The following is a 17,637-nucleotide window of genomic DNA, read 5'->3' as shown; positions in this document are numbered from 1 at the left end:
GTAGTCAGGGATGACTGGAAGGGAGGAGGAGGAGGGGAGAGTTTGAATAAGCAGAACCTTTTGGAAGCTTCCTTCTGGAAACACTAGAAAGAGGGGCTCTTGTCCCAGCCCCACCTCTCTCTCTCTCTCTCTCTTTTTTTTTTTTTTTTTTTTTTTTTTTTAAGAAATGAGACGTTGATCTGTTGTCCAGGCTGGAGTGCTGTGGTGCAATCATAGCTCGTTGAAGCCTCAACCTCCTGGGCTCACGTGATCCTCCCACCTCAGCCTCCTACGTAGCTGGGTCTCCAGGCATGTGCCGCTGATACAGGAGGGGGACAGGGAAGTGCTGAGAGGAGAAAGGCAGGGTCCCTGGAGAGGGCTTCACCCTTGGGCCTGTGCCCACGGACCCAGCTGAGGACAGGCACTCCTGTTTATATGCCCAAATGTTGCATTTTCCAAGACCACCCTGACCCACCACGCCCCCCTCCCATCCTGTGCCTATGAAAACCCTGAGACCCCAGTGGGCACACACACAGGTGGCTGGACATCAAGAGGAGCAGAGGATCGGAAGAGCACATCGACAGCACCAGCAGATGCTGGCAGGCCATCGACTGGCTGAATAACACAAATGCCCAGGGGAATTTGGCTGGGGATGGTCAGAGGAGAGTCTGGCCACTGAGCACCTTGACTTCAGGGGAAAATCACCCTCCCACTCCATCCCCCTTCTGACTCCCCATCATCTGCTGAGAGCTACTTCCACCACTCAATAAAACCTCGCACTCATTCTCCAAGCCCACGTGTGATTCAATTTTCATAGTACACCAAGGCAAGAACCCCAGGATACAGAAAGCCCTTTGTCCTTGCAATAAGGCAGAGGGTCTAACTGAGCTGATGAACACAAGCCACCTACAGATGGCAAAAGTAAAAGAGCATCCTGTAACACATGCCCACTGGGGCTTCAGGAGCTGTAAGCATCCACCCCTAGACACTGCTGTGGGGTCAGAGCCCCATAGCCTGCCTGTCTGCATGGTCCCCCTAGAGGTTTGAGCAGCGGGGTACGGAGGAAGCAAGCCACACCCCCATCGCATGCCCTGTGAAGGGGATAAGGGAACTTTTTCCCTTCACCACTATGCCTGACTAATTTTTTAATTAAAAAAATTTTTTTTTGTAGAAACAGAGTTTCACCATGTTGCTTAGGCTGGTCTCAAACTCCTGGCCTCAAGTGATCCTCCCTCCTCGGCCTCCCAAAGTGCTGGGATTACAGGTATGAGCCACTGTGCCTGGCCTCTGGCCCCACTTCTTATCTGCCTTGGGTGAGTGACTTAACCCATGTGTGCCTCAGTTTCCTTATCTGAAAAATGGGGTATGGATTGAATGTGAGGACACGTGTTTTAAGACATGGCCTGACCTTCTGTGTTGTATATTAGCTACTCTTCTTATTATTATGATGATATTCCCTTCCCCCAAGGCAGGGGATCAGCTGTACCCGGGCCTGAAGGCCTGAGGCCAGCTCCAGGGACAGTTAAGCTCTCCAGCCCCTGGGGACCTGTGGGCTCACTGCCTGAACCCTGCACTGCCGGCCCTGGCAGCTGATCAGATGTGGCGGGCCCCAGATGGACAGTGGCAGCCTCTGAGGCCGAGCTGGGGTTGCTGGGGCTGCACTAGACACAGGAGGGGCTTTCCAGGGCAGGTGTGGGCTCTGTTTGGCAGATCTACTAGAGAATTCTTGGGCTGGGCCAGGCCTGGTGGGGATGGATATGTATGTGTGTGAGGCCAGGGTGGAACGGAGGTCTCATTTTTCAGTTCTTCCTCATCAGAGTCACCTCCATTTTTCTATTTTCTTTTTTTTAAGAGACAATATCTCACTTTGTCGCCCAGGCTGGAGTGCAGTGGCACAATCATAGATCACTACAGCCTCAAACTCCCGGACTGAAGCAATCCTCCTGCCTCAGCCTTCTGAGTAACTGGGACTACAAGAGCACACCACCAAGCTCGGCTAATTTTTTTGATATTTTGTAGAGACGGATGTCTCACTATGTTGCCCAGGCTGGTCTTGAACTCCTGGCCTCAAGCGATCCTTCTGTCTTGGCCTCCAAAAGCTCTGGGATTACAGGCATGAGCCACCACGCCCACCCCATTTTTCTTTTATTTGTCTTGTTGCTTTCTCTGTTCATTGAGCATTTCAGTGCCCTGAGGGGGTCCCCTGGCCTGTGGGTGTGGAATGGGGGCCCTGATAATAGGCATATTGGTAGAAAGGGCCCCCAAGGGCCAGGTTGGTGCAGAAACCCTCTCCATAAGCAGACCAGGGGAGTGTCACACCCTTCCCCCAATTCCTATGAGACGGCTGAGCCTCCTAGAGGGTGATGTCCCACCCAGAGTCCCACGGCTCCAGAGGTCCGGCCACACTGCAATCTGAGTTGGTCCCAGCTGGCATGGGTGGCGCCACCCTGGGCAACACTCCCTGATGACTCAAGGCCAAGTCTTCCCATTGGGGTTGCCGGCCTCAACTTACTCTGTGTCCTTGGCCAAATGCCCCTTCCTGGGCCTTGGTCCCTTGGCTCTAGAGAAAACAGTTGGCCCAGGGCTCTCGGAGATCCTGGAGGCTTAGGCAGTCCCTGCGTCCGTGGTTTTTGCCCACAGATTCCCCCCAACCCCATCCACTCTGAATGGCCCAAGGCAGGTGCCTGGCAGGGAGGTCCTCATCCTGTCATGGATCACCTTCCACACCGGGCCTGGTGCATGCCAGGGGCCCTGGGAGGACCACTATTTAAGGGCCATCTCTGAGCTATCCCCAGGCCAGCTGCAGCTCCAGGGAGCTCTCCAGACCATGGTAGGCTGGGGTTGTTCTGCCTCTGCCACGGCCACCTTCCTCTCACCTCCACCTCCTCCCTGGGGAGCTCAGGCCTGTGGCTGTTGGGTCTTTGGCTTCAGCACTGCGGTCCCCTCCCTCCGACCCCTGCCCCTGCCCCTGACCTCATTCTGCAATTCCTTTTCTTTTTAGACAGAATCTCACTCTGTCACCCAGGTTGGAGTGCGGTGGCTCGACCTCGGCTCACTGCAACCTCCACCTCCTGGCTTTGAGTGAGGTTCCTGTCTCAGCCTCCCGAGTGACTGGGATTATAGGTGCCCGCCACCACACTCGGCTATTTTTTTTTTTGTATTTTTGGTAGAGATGGGGTTTCACCATGTTGTCCAGGTTGGTCTCGAACTCCTGACCTCAAGTGGTTCACCCACCTCGGCCTCCCAAAGTGCTGGGATTACAGGTGTGAGCCACAGCGCCCGGCCTCATTTCTCAACTTTGACCTTGTTCTGTGACCTTGACTCCGTGTGTGATTCTGACCTTCACCTCCTGCCTGAATTCACCCTGCCTCTCACTGACCTTCCTGACCTTGATATGATGTTGCCCCGGTCTGACCTGCTCTTCCCTCTCGATGCCATGCCTGGACCTGCCCCACTCGGGACTCCTCTCCGCGTGGGTCCTGATTTGAGCCTCTGCTTTCCTGGACTTCGTGGGGACTGCTGGGGAATGAGGAAGAGGAGGGTGGAGAGAGACGAGGTGGGCAGGGCCTGGGGGCTTCACAGGGGCAGTGGCTCTGAGGGCAGGGGCCCCCTGGGAGGGCCGGGGGTCAGTGTTCGGGACAGCGTGGCACCTCTGGAACTCCGAGGTCCCCCTGTTCACCTTTGCCTGTGCACCTCATGTGACATGGGGCTTACTCTGGGTTCCTGTGCCTGGGGACTCCCTGCGGCGTATCAATCTGGCTGTCCCTCTGTGCCTGCATCTCACCTGCCTCATTAGTTAGTCCCTCTCGGCTCAGAGCTCTGACTCAGCTGTCAGCCTCGGCTTGTCACCTCCTGACTGCCCAAGGGCCTAGGGGCTTCTCTGTCTCGTCTTCTCAGCGCCTGTCCCTCCTCCGCGTCAGCCTCTATGGACTGCCTCCAGCGGGACTGTGAGCTTCTTGGGGACCAAGACGGGGCCTGATTCAGCCCTGGGTCCCCAGGACTGGGCATGGGGCCTGCCTGGAGGTCCGTAGGTGTCTAATACATGTCCTGATGCTTTGAGCTCGACATGCTCTAGGTTTTATAAATGGGGAAACAGGCTCAGAGAAGACAAGTGAATTTCTTAACATCACAGAGGCTGGGAGCAGCCAAGCCAGGCTTTGAACCCAGATCCGGATGACCCCCCTTCTTCCCTGAGATGTTCCTTTCAGGGGAATTTTATTTTTCAGGGGCCCATCCTCAAAAGGAATTTTCAAGACAGCTGGGCTGCAAAGACCCTAGGGTTTAGGACTCTCTTGCGCAGTAGAGAACATGATCTCGCCCTCCCTCGTGGAGCTCTGGGACACTGTAAGGTGGGGGTGTAACCAGGGGGATCATGAGAGGCTGGGGGCGTGGGGGGCAGGGACTGAGGACGCCGAGGCCACAGCCAGGTCTGCCAGAGAAAGGGCAGAACCTCCCACAGACGGAAGTGATCATTTTTTATTAATCGGAGGAAATGTATATGTAATTATGTGAGATGAACTCTGCGGGGAAGTTCTTTTCTTTATGATGTCTGAAAGGATTTATAAATATTACAGAGGTTTTACAGCATCATAACGTCCCGGCCGCCCTGGCAGCCCCCTTTCAAAGGATTAGGAGAGACAAAGCACCCAGTAAAAGCTAATTATAAGTCAGCCGGCGCTTCTGCTCCCGCCCTCGACGTGGCAGGCTCCTGGGCGGGGGTGGGGACAGCAGTGAGCTGGGGGCAGGGGGGACCACACAGGCGTGGGGGGAGGGGAGCAGGGGATGAGGGGACTCCTCTGCTCTGGCGGGGGCGGGTAGACAACGGCTTGGCAGAAGAGGGTGGTACAGGTTGTGATGGAGACAGGAGCTGGCGGTGGGAACCCATTTCTGTGCCATCCCGTCCACCTCCCTCTCTGGAATCCAGCAATTCTTTTCCCCCATCGAGAGCCCATTCTGGGGCTCACAGCGCCCCTGGGGGCTGTAAGGATGGCTGCCGAGGGACAGGACCCACAGGGGGTCTTGGGGACTTAGGGCTTTCAGCAAATGCCCAATGGTGGACTTCCAGACACCCTGACTTCACAGAGGCAGGAAGGCCGGCCGGAGACCATCTAACTACTCAACGTGGGTGGCCTCCTGCTTTGCCTGCTGCGTGGGTTGGCCCTGAGTTCTGGGCAGCTATTTCCAAGCACTGGCTGATCCCCACTTTGAGCCAGGTTCAGGTTGGGGACAGAAGAGATCAAAGATGGGGCAAAGTGGGTTTTACCCCTGAGGTGTCCACTTAGTCGAGGACACAGACACACAGATATGTCAGGACAGTGTGATACGTGCTGTGGGGGTGACAGTCCACCGTGAAACCATGCGGGGAGGGGAGAAGGGCCTGGGGTCAGGGAAGGCTTCTCGGAGGAGGTGACAGGGAGCTGAGGCTGCAGGATAGGTAGGAGTCTCTAGATAGATTCTCCAGGGAAGACATTCCAAGCAGGGAATTCCAACAGAGTAACGCATACTAGGCAGCGGCAAACGCCGGGAGGGAAGGCAGCTCTGGGACAGAGTAGAGGGCCTGGGTGAGAGGGAGTAGCAGCTCTGGGAGGGGGCAAGAGGCAGATCCTGTGGGGGTGCTAAGAGCTCAGTTGTTCTCCTGAGAACACAAAGAAGGTTTTTAGCAGCTGGCGATAAGGTCAGATTCCAGCTGTAGTGGAGGATGCCGGGGTAGAGATGGGGAGGCTGAAGGAAGAGATGCCCGCCTCTGCTCCGCAGCGCAGGCGCCGGCCGCCCACCTTCCGGAGCCCGGGGGACAGGGCCAGGAAGCAGCTGTCCAGCTCTGTGGGGGTGCACGCCGTGCAGGTTTCTTGCCATGGGCTGGGAAAACGTCTTGATTACCTGCAAGGCTTCAGGGGTAGCCTTGTCTGTCTGCTGTGGGCACCAGGGAGGGCGGAGCGGTGTCATTCTGGACTGTGATGCCCTGGGAGGTGAGACAGGGGGTGGGGGCTGACCCCCGAGGCAGGGGCCGCTGCAAGGCCTTGTCTGGTACCTCGCAGGCACCGAGAAGAGCTCGGAAAAGAGCAGAAGGCACCGCCAGCTCCAACGTCTTCTCCATGTTTGATCAGTCCCAGATCCAGGAGTTTAAAGAGGTCGGTCTGCTGCCCCATGGGGCTGTTATGAGGATTCTTGGAATGCATGCCAGTTGCTCAAGGAGCTGGGCAGAGGCTCAGGCTTCAGTCTCAAGGGGCTGAAGATGTCATTATTACTATTATTATTATTATTATTATTATTTTGTTTGTTTGACAGAGTCTGGCTCTGTCGCCCAGGCTGGAGTGCAATGGCGTGATCTCAGCTCACGGCAACCTCCGCCTCACGGGTTCAAGCAATTCTCCTGCCTCAGCCTCTCAAGTAGCTGGGATTACAGGCACACACCACCATGCCTGGCTAATTTTTTGAATTTTTAGTAGAGATGGGGTTTTGCCATGTTGGCCAGGCTGGTCTGGAACTCCTGACCTCAGGTGATCCACCCGACTCGGCCTCCCAAAGTGCTGGGATTACAGACGTGAGCCACAGTGCCCAGCCCATTACTACATTTTCAAATGATTAGGTTTTGTTTGTTTGTTTGTTTATTTGTTTTATGAGACAGGGTCTTGCTCTGTTACCCAGGCTGGAGTGCAGTGTTGCAGTCAATGCTCCCTGCAGCCTCAAATTCCTGGGCTCAAGCGATCCTCCCACCTCAGCCTCCTGAGTAGCTGAAACTACAGGCATTCATCACCATGCCTGGCTAATTTTTTAATGTTTTGTAGAGACAGGGTCTCATTATTTCTCCCAGGCTTGTCTCAAACTCCTGGCCTCGAGCAATCCTCCTGCCTCTGCCTCCCAAATTGCTGGGATTGCAGGCATGAGCCACCATGCCTGGCCAATGACATTACTTTTTGAGGCTGCCATGGCCCTGGCCCAGAGCCTGGGTGTGTGACCTGTTGCCCTCAGGCAGCCTCTTCATCTCTCTGTACCTGACCCTGTGCTTGCTGTGTGACCTCGGGTCAGGCTTTTCTCTCTCTGAGCCTCAGTTTCCCTGTCTGTAAACTGGAGTTGCCGTGTGCCTGAAATGAGGGGTTGGGGATGAAGCCTATCCCAGCTGGGCTGCCAGAGGGACCTGCCCTGAGGCTCCTTGGGCAGCAGTCGGCAGGAGGACGGTCCCTAGGGGAGGTGGCCGGGCTCGGAAGGGTGGGTGGCCACTTAGCACCTGTGTCTCTGCCAGGCTTTCACCATCATGGACCAGAACCGCGATGGCTTCATCGACAAAGAGGACTTGAGGGACACCTTTGCCGCGCTGGGTGGGTGAGCCAGCAGCCGGGGGAGCTTAGGGCCAGGCCATCCAGAGAGAGCGGGCAGCTGGGGCCAGCGGGGCAGGGCTCGCAGTGAGCGTGAGAGGCTCCTGTGCTGGGGAGCACAGGGGAAAGACAGCCGCTGCCTGGAAAGTCGGGAGGGGGGGGACCTTCCTGGGGGGTTGGAGAAGGATTTGGCCAGGGAAGGGGAAAACACTTCAGGGACAGGAGTAGCAGCATGGGCCTGGGCCTGGGCCTGGTGTAGGGGACCCTGGGTGTGGGGAGGGGCCAGGAAAGCAGGGGACAAGCTGAGTCGGAGGGAAAGACCCAACTCCCAGGTTGAGGTTTCTGACCCCTCTAAGGCCCCAGGGAAGAACCTGAAGTCGCCTATGCGGGGTTTAGGTGGCGGAACGGACGTAACCAGGCCCTGAGCCCCTGGGAATCTTGAGTGTCCCCTGGAACCACAGGGAATCCCAGCATCCAGGCATCCACTGATCCCCTCCTGGGGCACAGGAACCCTGAGCCTGCAGCCCCCGTGCACCTCAGCTGCAGCTTCTTGGGCCTCAGTTTCTTCACCTGTAAAATGGGGATGAGAGTGACTTGCTCCCTTCTCATGAGGCTGGAGGCAGCCGGAAGCTGGCTGTGGCCCAAATGCCCCCTAAAGAGTCCCCCAAAAAGGCGACAGGGCCTTAGGGCTGAGTGGGGGGCACGTGGGGCAGCTGAGTGAGGAGGCTCTGTGGGATCCTCTGAGGCCCAAGCTCTGTTCTCTCTTATCCTCCCGTGCGCCCCCACGTCTCACCTCCCGCAGGCCGCATCAATGTCAAGAACGAGGAACTGGAGGCCATGGTGAAGGAGGCCCCCGGACCCATCAACTTCACGGTGTTCCTGACCATGTTTGGGGAGAAGCTGAAGGGTGAGCCAGGCACCTGGAGTCCTGGGGGGCAGCGGGGAATGGCAGGGGGATGGGTGTAGGAAGGCAGGGGCCTGACACACATACACAACACAGGTGGGAGCATGATGTGGCCCCAGACATCAGCCCCCAGGTGCACGCACCTTCAAGGGCCCTGCCTCAGTTTCCCTCTCTTCACTGCAGACTGGGGTAACTGTAAAGACCCCTGTCTTGGCTGGGCATGGTGGCTCATGCCTGTAATCCCAGCACTTTGGGAGGCTGAGGTGGGCGGTTTGCTTGAGTCTAGGAGTTTGAGACCAGCCTGGATGATATAATGAAACTTCATCTCTACTAATACAAAAATTAGCCAGACATGGTGACATATGCCTGTAGTCCCAGCTACTTTGGAGGCTGAGGTGGGAGGATCACTTGAGCCTGGAAGGTGAAGGTTGCAGTGAGCCGAGATCGCACCACTGCACTCCAGCCTGGGTGACAGAGCAAGGCCCTGTCTCAACAACAACAACAACAACAAAAACTAAACCCTGCCTTTAACCCCTTTGCCCACTCATCCCACTGCCCCCATCCATGCTGCCTCCCTACTTTCCTACCTGTGAGCCCCTTTTACCTGCTCTGCACATGGGGCTGGGGGGATAGGCAGAGGGTGCCGGAGGGAGGGTGTTTCCAAAAGATGCTGTGGTCGACCCCTGTGCAGGGCAAGTTACTCCCCTTGTCTTTTTCTGTGGTCACTGGAGCCCCCAGAGGAAGGATCGGGGAGGCTCATTCACAAATGAAGAGACTCAGACCCAGAGGAGTCACGCCCCCTGCCCTAGATGCTCCAGCAAAAAGTGGCCGGGATGCAGCCTCAACCCCAAACCCTGGCTGTAACCAGTGTACCTGCCCGAGACACAGCATTAGACGTTGGGTGGAGGGTTGGAGCCATCTGTGTTTCCTTTCTGTCCTGGCCCTGGGGGAGCTCTCCTATAGTGACGTCCCAGAGCTTGAGGGTTCCATGGTTAGAAGGAAGGGCCAAGGCCGGGCATGGTGGCTCACCCCCATCTGGGGGTGACAGGAGACAGTGACAGATCATCAGGCATTAGATTCTCATTAAGGAGCAACCTAGATCCCTCGCATGCCATGTGCAGTTCACAATAGGGTTCACACTCCTTCGAGAATCTAATGCCTCGGCTGATCTGACAGGAGGCAGAGTTCAGATGGTAATGCAAGCAATGGGATGCAGCCATAAATACAAATGAAGGCCGGGGGTGGTGGCTCACGCCAGTAATCCCAGGACTTTGGGAGGCCAATGCAGGCAGATCATGACGTCAAGAGATCAAGACCATCCTGGCCAACATGGCAAAACCCTGTCTCTATTAAAAATACAAAAATCAGCTGGGCATGGTGGTGGGTGCCTGTAATCCCAGCTGCTTGGGAGGCTGAGGCAGGAGAATCGCTTGAACCCAGGAGGCAGAGGTTGCAGTGAGCCGAGATGGTGCCATTGCACTCCAGCCTGGGTGACAGAGCCAGACTTCATCAAAAAAAAAAAAAAAAAAAAAAGGAAAGGCCAGCCTAGGCAGTGGCCTCTGGAAAGTGAGCACTGTCAGCCCCCGACCCTCAGGCTGCCCCTGCTGGGCCCCCTCCCTTGGACCCCCTGCCTTGGCTAGGCCTAGGATCAGACCCTGGCTTCCCATTGACTCCTAGGCTGACCTTGCACAGATTTATCTGCTTTCTGGCTTCAGTTTTTTGGTCTGTAAAATGGGCTTATAATAGTTTCCTGAGCTCGCTGTAACAAATTCTGCAAAACCGGGTGGCTCAAAACAACAGACACGTATTCTCTCACAGTCCTGGAGCCTAGAAGTGCGAAATCTGGCAGAGGATTTGGGGAGAATCCGTTCTTTGTCTCTCCCAGCCTTTGGTGGCTCTACCTCTCCCATCTCAGCCTCGTCGTCAATGGCCCCATCCTCTTCTATCTAACCTCCCTCCACCTGCCTCTTTGTTTCTTTTTGTTTTGTTTTTGAGATGGAGTCTCACTCTGTTGCCCAGGCTGGAGTAAAATGGTGCCATCTCAGCTTAGGACAACCTCCGCCTCCAAGGTTCAAGTGATTCTCACGCTTCAGCCTCCCAAGAAACTGGGATTATAGGCACCCGCCACCATGCCCGGCTAATATTTTTTGTATTTTTAGTAGAGACACCGTTTCACTACATTGGCCAGGCTGGTCTCGAACTCCTGACCTCAAGTGATCCGCCCATATTGGCCTCCCAAACTGCTGGGATTACAGGCATGAGCCCCCGTGCCCAGAATCTAACTGCTGTTGGATTCAGGTCCTACCAGGATAATCTAAGATGATCTCTGCATCTCAAGATGCTTAACTTACATCTGCAAAGTCCTTTTTTCCAAATAAGGTGACATTTGCAGGCTCTGGTGGACATAACTTTTTTTTTTTTTTGAGATGGAGTCTTGCTGTGTCACCCAGGCTGGAGTGCAGTGGTGTGATCTTGGCTCATTGCAAGCTATGCCTCCTGGGTTCGCACCATTCTCCTGCCTCAGCCTCCCGAGTAACTGGGGCTACAGGTGCCCGCCACCATGCTTGGGTAATTTTTTTGTATTTTTAGTGGAGATGGGGTTTCACTGTGTTAGCCAGGATGGTCTCGATCTCCTGACCTCGTGATCTGCCTGCCTCGGCCTCCCAAAGTGCTGGGATTACAGGCGTGAGCCACCGTGCCCAGCCTCTGGTGGATGTATCTTTTTAGGGGCCACCATTCCACCATAGGGTGATCCGACCTGACATCACAGGTTTGATGGGGTGAAAAATCAGTACTCTCATGGGTCGTGACCTGCTGTGGGGTAGAGCAGCCTCCACGCACCGTGTCCTGGCAGATCTAGAGCCAGAAGGAAGACAGCCATCAGCCTGGGTGCGAGAGATGAGGAAACCCAGGGCTGGGGAGGGCAGGCTCATCCGGAGCAGGCTTTGAACTTGGGGCTGTCTAGCCGAATCAGGAGCATCACTGGGCCCACCTCCAGGCAGCTTGTCGGGGCCTATTTCCAGGACCATGTCCGCCTCCTGGAAGAGCTCAGAAGCCCAGGAGGCCGGGAGAGAAGAATGCTCTATGGGAAAGACATGTGTGACTCCAGCCAGCAACTTCAAAGGAAGCAGACAGGCCTGATTCTTTTATCCAGAGGCATGTAACTGAAGGAGGCATGTTAAAGGCCAGCGGGAGGGCCTGGGGAAGTGGCCTGCGGTTCTGCCAGGGTGGACGGCCCAGGGCCCGGCCCAGAAGGTGAGGCTGTGAGCACCTCCCGCCCCTGGTGTTGGGCATGGGCGAGGGGCCCTGCTGCCAGAGCAGGAGTTTAGAGAGACCTCCAAGAGTGCTCAGGGGAAGGGGAGGGGACTCTGTCAGCTCACGGTGGGCCCCAAACCTGTTTCGCAGATGGGAATATTGAGACTAAAACCTCGTGTCGGTCCATGGTTGAGCTGAAGCTGTGACCTGGGGCCTGGTGTGGGCTGCAGGGCTGCAGCTTTTTCTCATTTTTGCAGGGGCGCCGGGACTGGGGCTCCGGCTGAGCCTGTCGTGCAGACGTGGCCAGACTGCGTGAGAGGCCGGTGGGAGGGGACAGGAGCCGGGAGGGCAGGGTGCTGGGGCGGGCGCCACCTCACCCCGCTAATTGGGAAGAGGAGACTGTGTCATGAGATTCCCAACGATGATGGGGGGAGGTGGCCACTTTATAGCAGATTTTATGAGGTTTGCAGTCTCAAGAACAGAGGCTCTTTCTGGGGAGGAGAGAAGGGAAGACTGCCAGCCACAGGAACAGGGAGTGGCAGGGCTGTGCTGGGTGCCTAAGCCCATGTGCATGGTCCGCAGGGGGACAGGCTGGAGCCGGCCACAAACCTACCCCAGCAGTGAGGCCTCTTCAAAGACGCTGGGAATTTTCAACTAATCAGTGAAACCTGGGAGGCTGTGGCCTCGGAGGCAAATCCCACATGGGTGCCCCATGTGATGCTCTGGTCACTCAACCCTCACCCGCCTAGAGGCACCCGCTACCCCCTGCCTGCTTGGCCAGGCTGTGAGGGCCTGGAGCCCTGCCCTCGCTGCACCTTGGGCTGAGCTTCTCTGCTGGGCACACCAGCTCCCTGCCACCCTGCCCAGAGGCAGTCCATGGCTCTGCCCTCTAGGAGTTCCCAGGCCAGCGAGGCCAGGGTGTGCCAGGTTTTTTCACTCTGTGCCAGTTTCAGAGATGCGCAGAGACTCAGACACTGCCCAGTCCTGGCTAGTTCCTAGTCTGATGGGGGAGGCACAGATGGCCCTGACCCAGTCTGATGGGAGAGGCACAGATGACCTTGATCTGGTCTGATGTGGGAGGAACAGATGGCCCTGACCCAGTCTAATGGGGGAGGAACAGATGAGGCCCTGATCTAATCTGAGGGGGGAAGCACAGTTGGCTCTGACCCAGTCTGATGGGAGAGGCACAGATGGCCCTGATCCAGTCTGATGGAAGAGGCACACATGGCCCTGACCCAGTCTGATCGGGGAGGCACAGATGGCCCTGATCCAGTTTGATGAAAGAGGCACAGATGACCCTGACCCAGTCTGATGGGGGAGGAACAGATGAGGCCCTGATCTAATCTGATGGAGGAAGCATAGATGGCCCTGACCCAGTCTGATGCAGGGGGAACAGATGGTGATGACCCAGTCTAATGGGGGAGGCACAGATGGTCCTGACTTAGCATGATGGTGGAGGAACAAATGGCCCTGACCTAGTCTGATGAGGGAGGCACATGGCCCTGGCTGACCTAATCTGACAGGCAGGAGCACAGGGTGACAAAAGGAGCAGGAGACTCTGGAGTCCACAGAGGTGGGTTTAAATCCTCCCTTCTCTTATCAGTGGGGCCTTGGGCAAGTAATGAAACCTCTCTGAGCCTGTTTTTTCTATGATAAACCAAGAAATCCACATCTACTCTATGGGTGCTCTCAGAGCTCCAGGGGATAAAATCTTAAAGCTGCAGGCATAGAGTGCTCAGCTGTATTTGCAGCCCTGATCGACCCATGTTCGTTAAAACCTTACCATGAATGGTATGTTATCTTAGCTGCTCCTGTGAGGTGGGTAGCAAGCACCATCTCTGTCCCCTTTCACCAATGACACATTTGAGCACTGAAGAAAGGAAGGGGGCACCCCCGCATCCACAGTGAACAAGGGGGACATGGTGACAGAGGGGGAAAGGGCACCGGGCGAGGGTGGCCAGGTCACCTGCTGTCATTCACGCAGCCTGTGAAGCCTTGGGCAAGACCCTTCCTCTCTCTGGGCTTCAGTTTCCCATTGGTGCAATGTGGGGGCTGCACATTCAATCCCATTGTGGGTATCAGATTCATTTCTTCTAATGACATCTCTTCCCAAGGCTGTGCTGTGACTGTGATAAAAGCGGAACTTCTCTGGCTTCACTTCTGCCCCCCTGAATCCCTTCCCTTGGCCTGTTGGCCCACCTGCCCGACTTCTGGCCGGGACAGTCTCTCAGACCCCTCCAATTCCACTGCCCAAGCCCCAGCCTTTTGGCATCCACATACAGAACTCTTTTTCCTCCACCCACGGCCTCTTGTGCACAGCTTGGGTAACACGTGAGCTCCAGAGTCATGCCCCCTCACCCAGACCACTGGTCATGCAGCTGTGAGACCCTGGACAAGTCACTTAACTTCTCTGGGTCTCAGCTTTTCCATCTGCAAAATAGGGAAGGGTTAAGCACAAATTAAATGCTCAATCAGGGTCTCCGTGTACAGTTGCGCAGGTTGTTCACAAAATATATATATGTGGTACCCTTGTCTATGATTACAATTACCTGTTTCCCTCCTTGCTCTTGCTTCAAGTGAGCTCGGCACTCGCTGTGCAGTGAAAGTTGGGGAAGAAGTTCCCCAGAGCTGTGCCTCTGTGCAGGGGCCGTGGGACTTGCCCCCATCCCCAGCCCCTGCCCAGCCTGGTGCCTGTCTCTGTGGGGCCCTCTTCACCTGCCTCTCTCCCTGCCCTGTATGTGCTGCTTATAGGCACGGACCCAGAGGAGACCATTCTTCACGCCTTCAAAGTGTTCGACACTGAAGGGAAAGGTTTCGTCAAGGCCGATGTGTAAGTTTCCCCTGACTCCCCGAAAATGCTCAGGGGAATAAGCCAGCTTTGGGCTGGGGTCAGGGTGGATGGTCGCCCAGTCTCCTCTCCCAGAAGCCAGGAGCTGGGGGGCCGCTGCCCAGCCCAGTGATATCGCTTGATGTCCCTTCCCCTCTCTGGGCCTTGGTGTCCCCTTCTCTATGTGTGCGTGGAAGTAGAAATGGATAAGAAATGGTGGGTCAGGCTGGGCGCGGTGGCTCACGCCTGTAATCCCAGCACTTTGGGAAGCCGAGGTGGGCAGATCACTTGAGACCAGGAGTTCGAGACCACCCTGGCCAACACAGCAAAACCCCATCTCTACTGAAAATAATTTAAAAAAATTAGCGTGGTGGTGCATGCCTGTAGTCCCAGATACTCTGGTGGCTGAGGCAGGAGAATCGCTCGAACCCAGGAAGTGGAGGTTGCAGTGAGCCGAGGTCACGCCATTGCACTCCAGCCTGGGTGACAGAGTGAGACTGTCTCAAAAAAAAAAAAAAAAAGAAGTAGTGGGTCACTCCAGGAGAGCTTCCTAGTGGGGTGGGTGTGGGGGCAAAGGCAGGTCTTGAAGGATGACTACGGGTTGCCCAGGCTAGGGCGGGAACAGCATTCTAGGTGAGGGAACAGAGAGCTCAGAGGGCCAGGGCTTGGCCTGTGCATGTTTGTTCAGAGTTGGCTGCAGCTGGAGGGTGCAGGTGGAGATGGTGTAGAGGAGACTGAGCACAGAGTGGCAGGCAGGGCCTGTGGGGGGGCGCTCACACCCTAGCCCCTGGACCCTGCGTCTGCCCTGGGAGCATGGGAGAACCTGAGGAGGAGTTAGGCAAGAACACCATGGAGGCCAGCCTGGAGAAGGAGAGGAGAGGGTTGCAGCTCCCAGGAGGGTCACGGCCGTCGAGACGGAGTCGGGCGGACAGATAAGCAAAGAGCCAGGGGCCAGTGCCCATAGGATCCAGGGTCTGGGGAGAGGACTGAGCCAGATCGTAGGCAGCACCGCCTTGGGCAAGAGGGCAGTAAGGATTGGGGAAAGTGACCAGCTCACTTGGAATGCATGAAGAGGAAGTGGCTGCAGGCTGCTGTCTGGCAGGTACCGGGGCTGCCATCGTGAGGGTAGGGGGTGCCCCACCCAGTGACAACAAGGGAACAGAGAGCCAAGAATTGCAGGCACGAGTGGGCAGGGGAGTGGCAGCCTTCGCAGGACCCAAGATTCAGGGCTGACCTCTGAGCTGTGCCGATGCAGTCCCTTCAGAACCTTGCTGGACCTGAGGGTGGCCTGGGGCAGGTGAGATTCCTCCCCAAGCCCAGGCTTCCGGATCAATTACTGTAATGCTGCTGGCCTTCATTTTGAGGCTAGTTTTGCTAGTTTTGAGATTCTCCCATCTCAAAGGGAGAGGGCAGATGCAGCAGGGGTGGAGGTGGAGAGGGTCTGTCCCGTCTCACACGTTCTCAACTCCAAGACCATGAGTCACATACTCCCCTGGGATGGGGAGGGGATGCTGAGGGTTGCCACAGGCCACAGTCCTCCCCTTCACCCCTCCCTCGGGGTCTGTGGCTCCTACTTTCATCCTGGGGACCTGAGGAGGCATCAGAGGCAACCCCAGAGTAACCCCGAGCCCTCCCTCTACTGTCAACCACCTTCACTCTCACCGGTGCAAGGACAAGGCCGGGAAGACCCTTTGGGGACCTAATTTGGGAACTGAAGGCACTGCCTTGGGACATGGGACCTGGATCTGTGGCTGCAGGCCAGGCAGGCCAGACAGGCCACGGTGGAGGCTCTGGTTGAAACAGAGTCTGTGAAAAGTCCCCAGCTTGGAGAGCTGGAAACTGTGACTGTCCCACAGAAACATAAATAATGGAAAATGTGCATTGTTCCTTAGCGAGGCCTGCTGCAGCCGGTGCCAGAGGACGCTCTGGGTGAACGAGGCCCCACTCAGCCATCTGATCCCATCCCTGCGCACTGAGCTCCCTTAAGAACCCTGCAGGACCCTCCAAGCTTGAGGGGGCGCCAGTCCCTTGCAGGCCCAGGAGGACACGGACCTGGGCAGGCCTTCCTGTACCCTTGGCGGAGCACAAGCATCTTGTCTCTAAAACGCTGTGCAGGTGTCAGTGAACGTCACAAGCTGGAGAAAAGAGTGTGTCCAGAATCAGGCAAAAGAGGCTCTGTAGCGGGGGACCTGAGGTGTCTCCCCTCAATGATCCAGAGCTTGGTTATAGTGCATGATGGGAAATCGGAGTAGCTCCCATGATGGGGTCTCCAGGTCATTGCTTTTGGTCCCTGCCTGATGCTGGGAGGAAAGCCCACTTCATGGAGGAGAAAACTGAGGTTCAGAAGCTACTTGGCCATCGGAGGGGCCGGCAGGGCCAGCCCCAGGTTGATGTCCTCATGGTCCAGGATGTCCCCCTGCCCCCGCTTGCCCCTCGTCACCCCTGGGATCTGCATGTTCAAGCTGGGTATCCCGTTCCCTGAACATGACTGTGTCTCTCCCTTGAATAGCATCAAAGAAAAACTTATGACCCAGGCAGACCGCTTCAGTGAGGAGGAGGTAAATTGGGATTCTGGTGGGTCACAGCGGATTCTTTGCTCTGGCTCCCACTTGGCCTGGTGCCGGCTGACTCTCTCCTCCTTCCCAGGTCAAGCAGATGTTTGCAGCGTTTCCCCCAGATGTGTACGGCAACCTGGACTACAGAAACCTGTGCTACGTCATCACTCATGGTGAAGAGAAGGATTAGGGGATGACAAGTCTCCCCGACATTCAGGGGCAGCAAACACTGTTGTGGGGGTGACAGGGAGCTCTTGAAGCCAGATGGCGCAGGAAAAAGGCTTCCCTTGTCCTATGGTTGGGGACAAAGCAAGAATAAATAATGCTAACAAGGTCTGAGTTTGTGCGGTAAATGCTCCAGCGAGGGAGAAAACGAAACATTCCTATCTTGTTGGTTTTTCCAAAACTTTTTTGTTTCTCTGGCTCTGCTCAAATGTTCCCGAGGAGCTAGTGTTTAGAGCTAATTGACAGTTTTAACGACTCCCAGCTAAGCCACAGGATATTGCCTTCATTTATGGAGCTTTTATTAAGCACCTAGTGCGTGCCAGAGGCTGTGCTGGTCCCAGGGACTCTCAGAGGAGCCAGGACTGTCCCTGGGCAGGAGATGGTGCTGACTGCAGTGAGGAAGGCAGAGGAGGGGGCAAAAAGTGGGGTGGGGACGTGGGAGACGTCGGTGGGAGAAGAATGGAGAAGCATGGGAGAAAACTGGCTGTAAAGAGCTGGCTAGAGGCGAAGACGTCAGAAGGGAAGAGGTAGCTTCAAGGGATGTTTAGGGGGTAGGCAAGGATTTCTTAAACGGGACAC

General features: G+C 56.1%; 1 protein-coding gene across 2 annotated transcripts; it reads left to right on the top strand.

The window, feature by feature from the left end:
* Positions 1 to 986: 986 nt before the first annotated feature.
* Positions 987 to 17,167, top strand: MYL10 (myosin light chain 10). Of its 2 annotated transcripts, XM_002817804.3 has the most exons (8): positions 987 to 1,243; positions 6,015 to 6,107; positions 6,265 to 6,366; positions 7,220 to 7,295; positions 8,095 to 8,199; positions 14,203 to 14,281; positions 16,788 to 16,836; positions 16,925 to 17,167. In XM_002817804.3, exons 1-8 carry the CDS (start codon positions 1,166 to 1,168, stop codon positions 17,021 to 17,023), a joined length of 681 nt encoding a protein of 226 aa, XP_002817850.3. In that variant the 5' UTR covers positions 987 to 1,165; the 3' UTR covers positions 17,024 to 17,167. The 2 variants fall into 2 exon arrangements, with proteins under 2 accessions (XP_002817850.3, XP_054415102.1); XM_054559127.1 differs by lacking the exons at positions 987 to 1,243; positions 6,265 to 6,366 and having other exon boundaries at positions 5,955 to 6,107; positions 16,925 to 17,161.
* The last annotated feature ends 470 nt before the right edge of the window (positions 17,168 to 17,637 follow it).

The sequence above is a fragment of the Pongo abelii genome, chromosome 6 (genome assembly GCF_028885655.2).
Source record: "Pongo abelii isolate AG06213 chromosome 6, NHGRI_mPonAbe1-v2.0_pri, whole genome shotgun sequence".
In the NCBI taxonomy this organism is placed as follows: Eukaryota; Metazoa; Chordata; class Mammalia; order Primates; family Hominidae; genus Pongo; species Pongo abelii.
This window is presented reverse-complemented; position numbering and strand designations above follow the sequence as displayed.

Coding starts and splice junctions, on each gene's coding strand:
- MYL10 (XM_002817804.3), top strand. CDS start 1,166: ATGTTGCTTAGGCTGGTCTCAAACTCCTGGCCTCAAGTGATCCTCCCT. Junction 6,367..7,219: donor CTCCTGCCTCAGCCTCTCAA/GTAGCTGGGATT, acceptor TGTCTCTGCCAG/GCTTTCACCATCATGGACCA. Junction 16,837..16,924: donor ACCGCTTCAGTGAGGAGGAG/GTAAATTGGGAT, acceptor CCTCCTTCCCAG/GTCAAGCAGATGTTTGCAGC.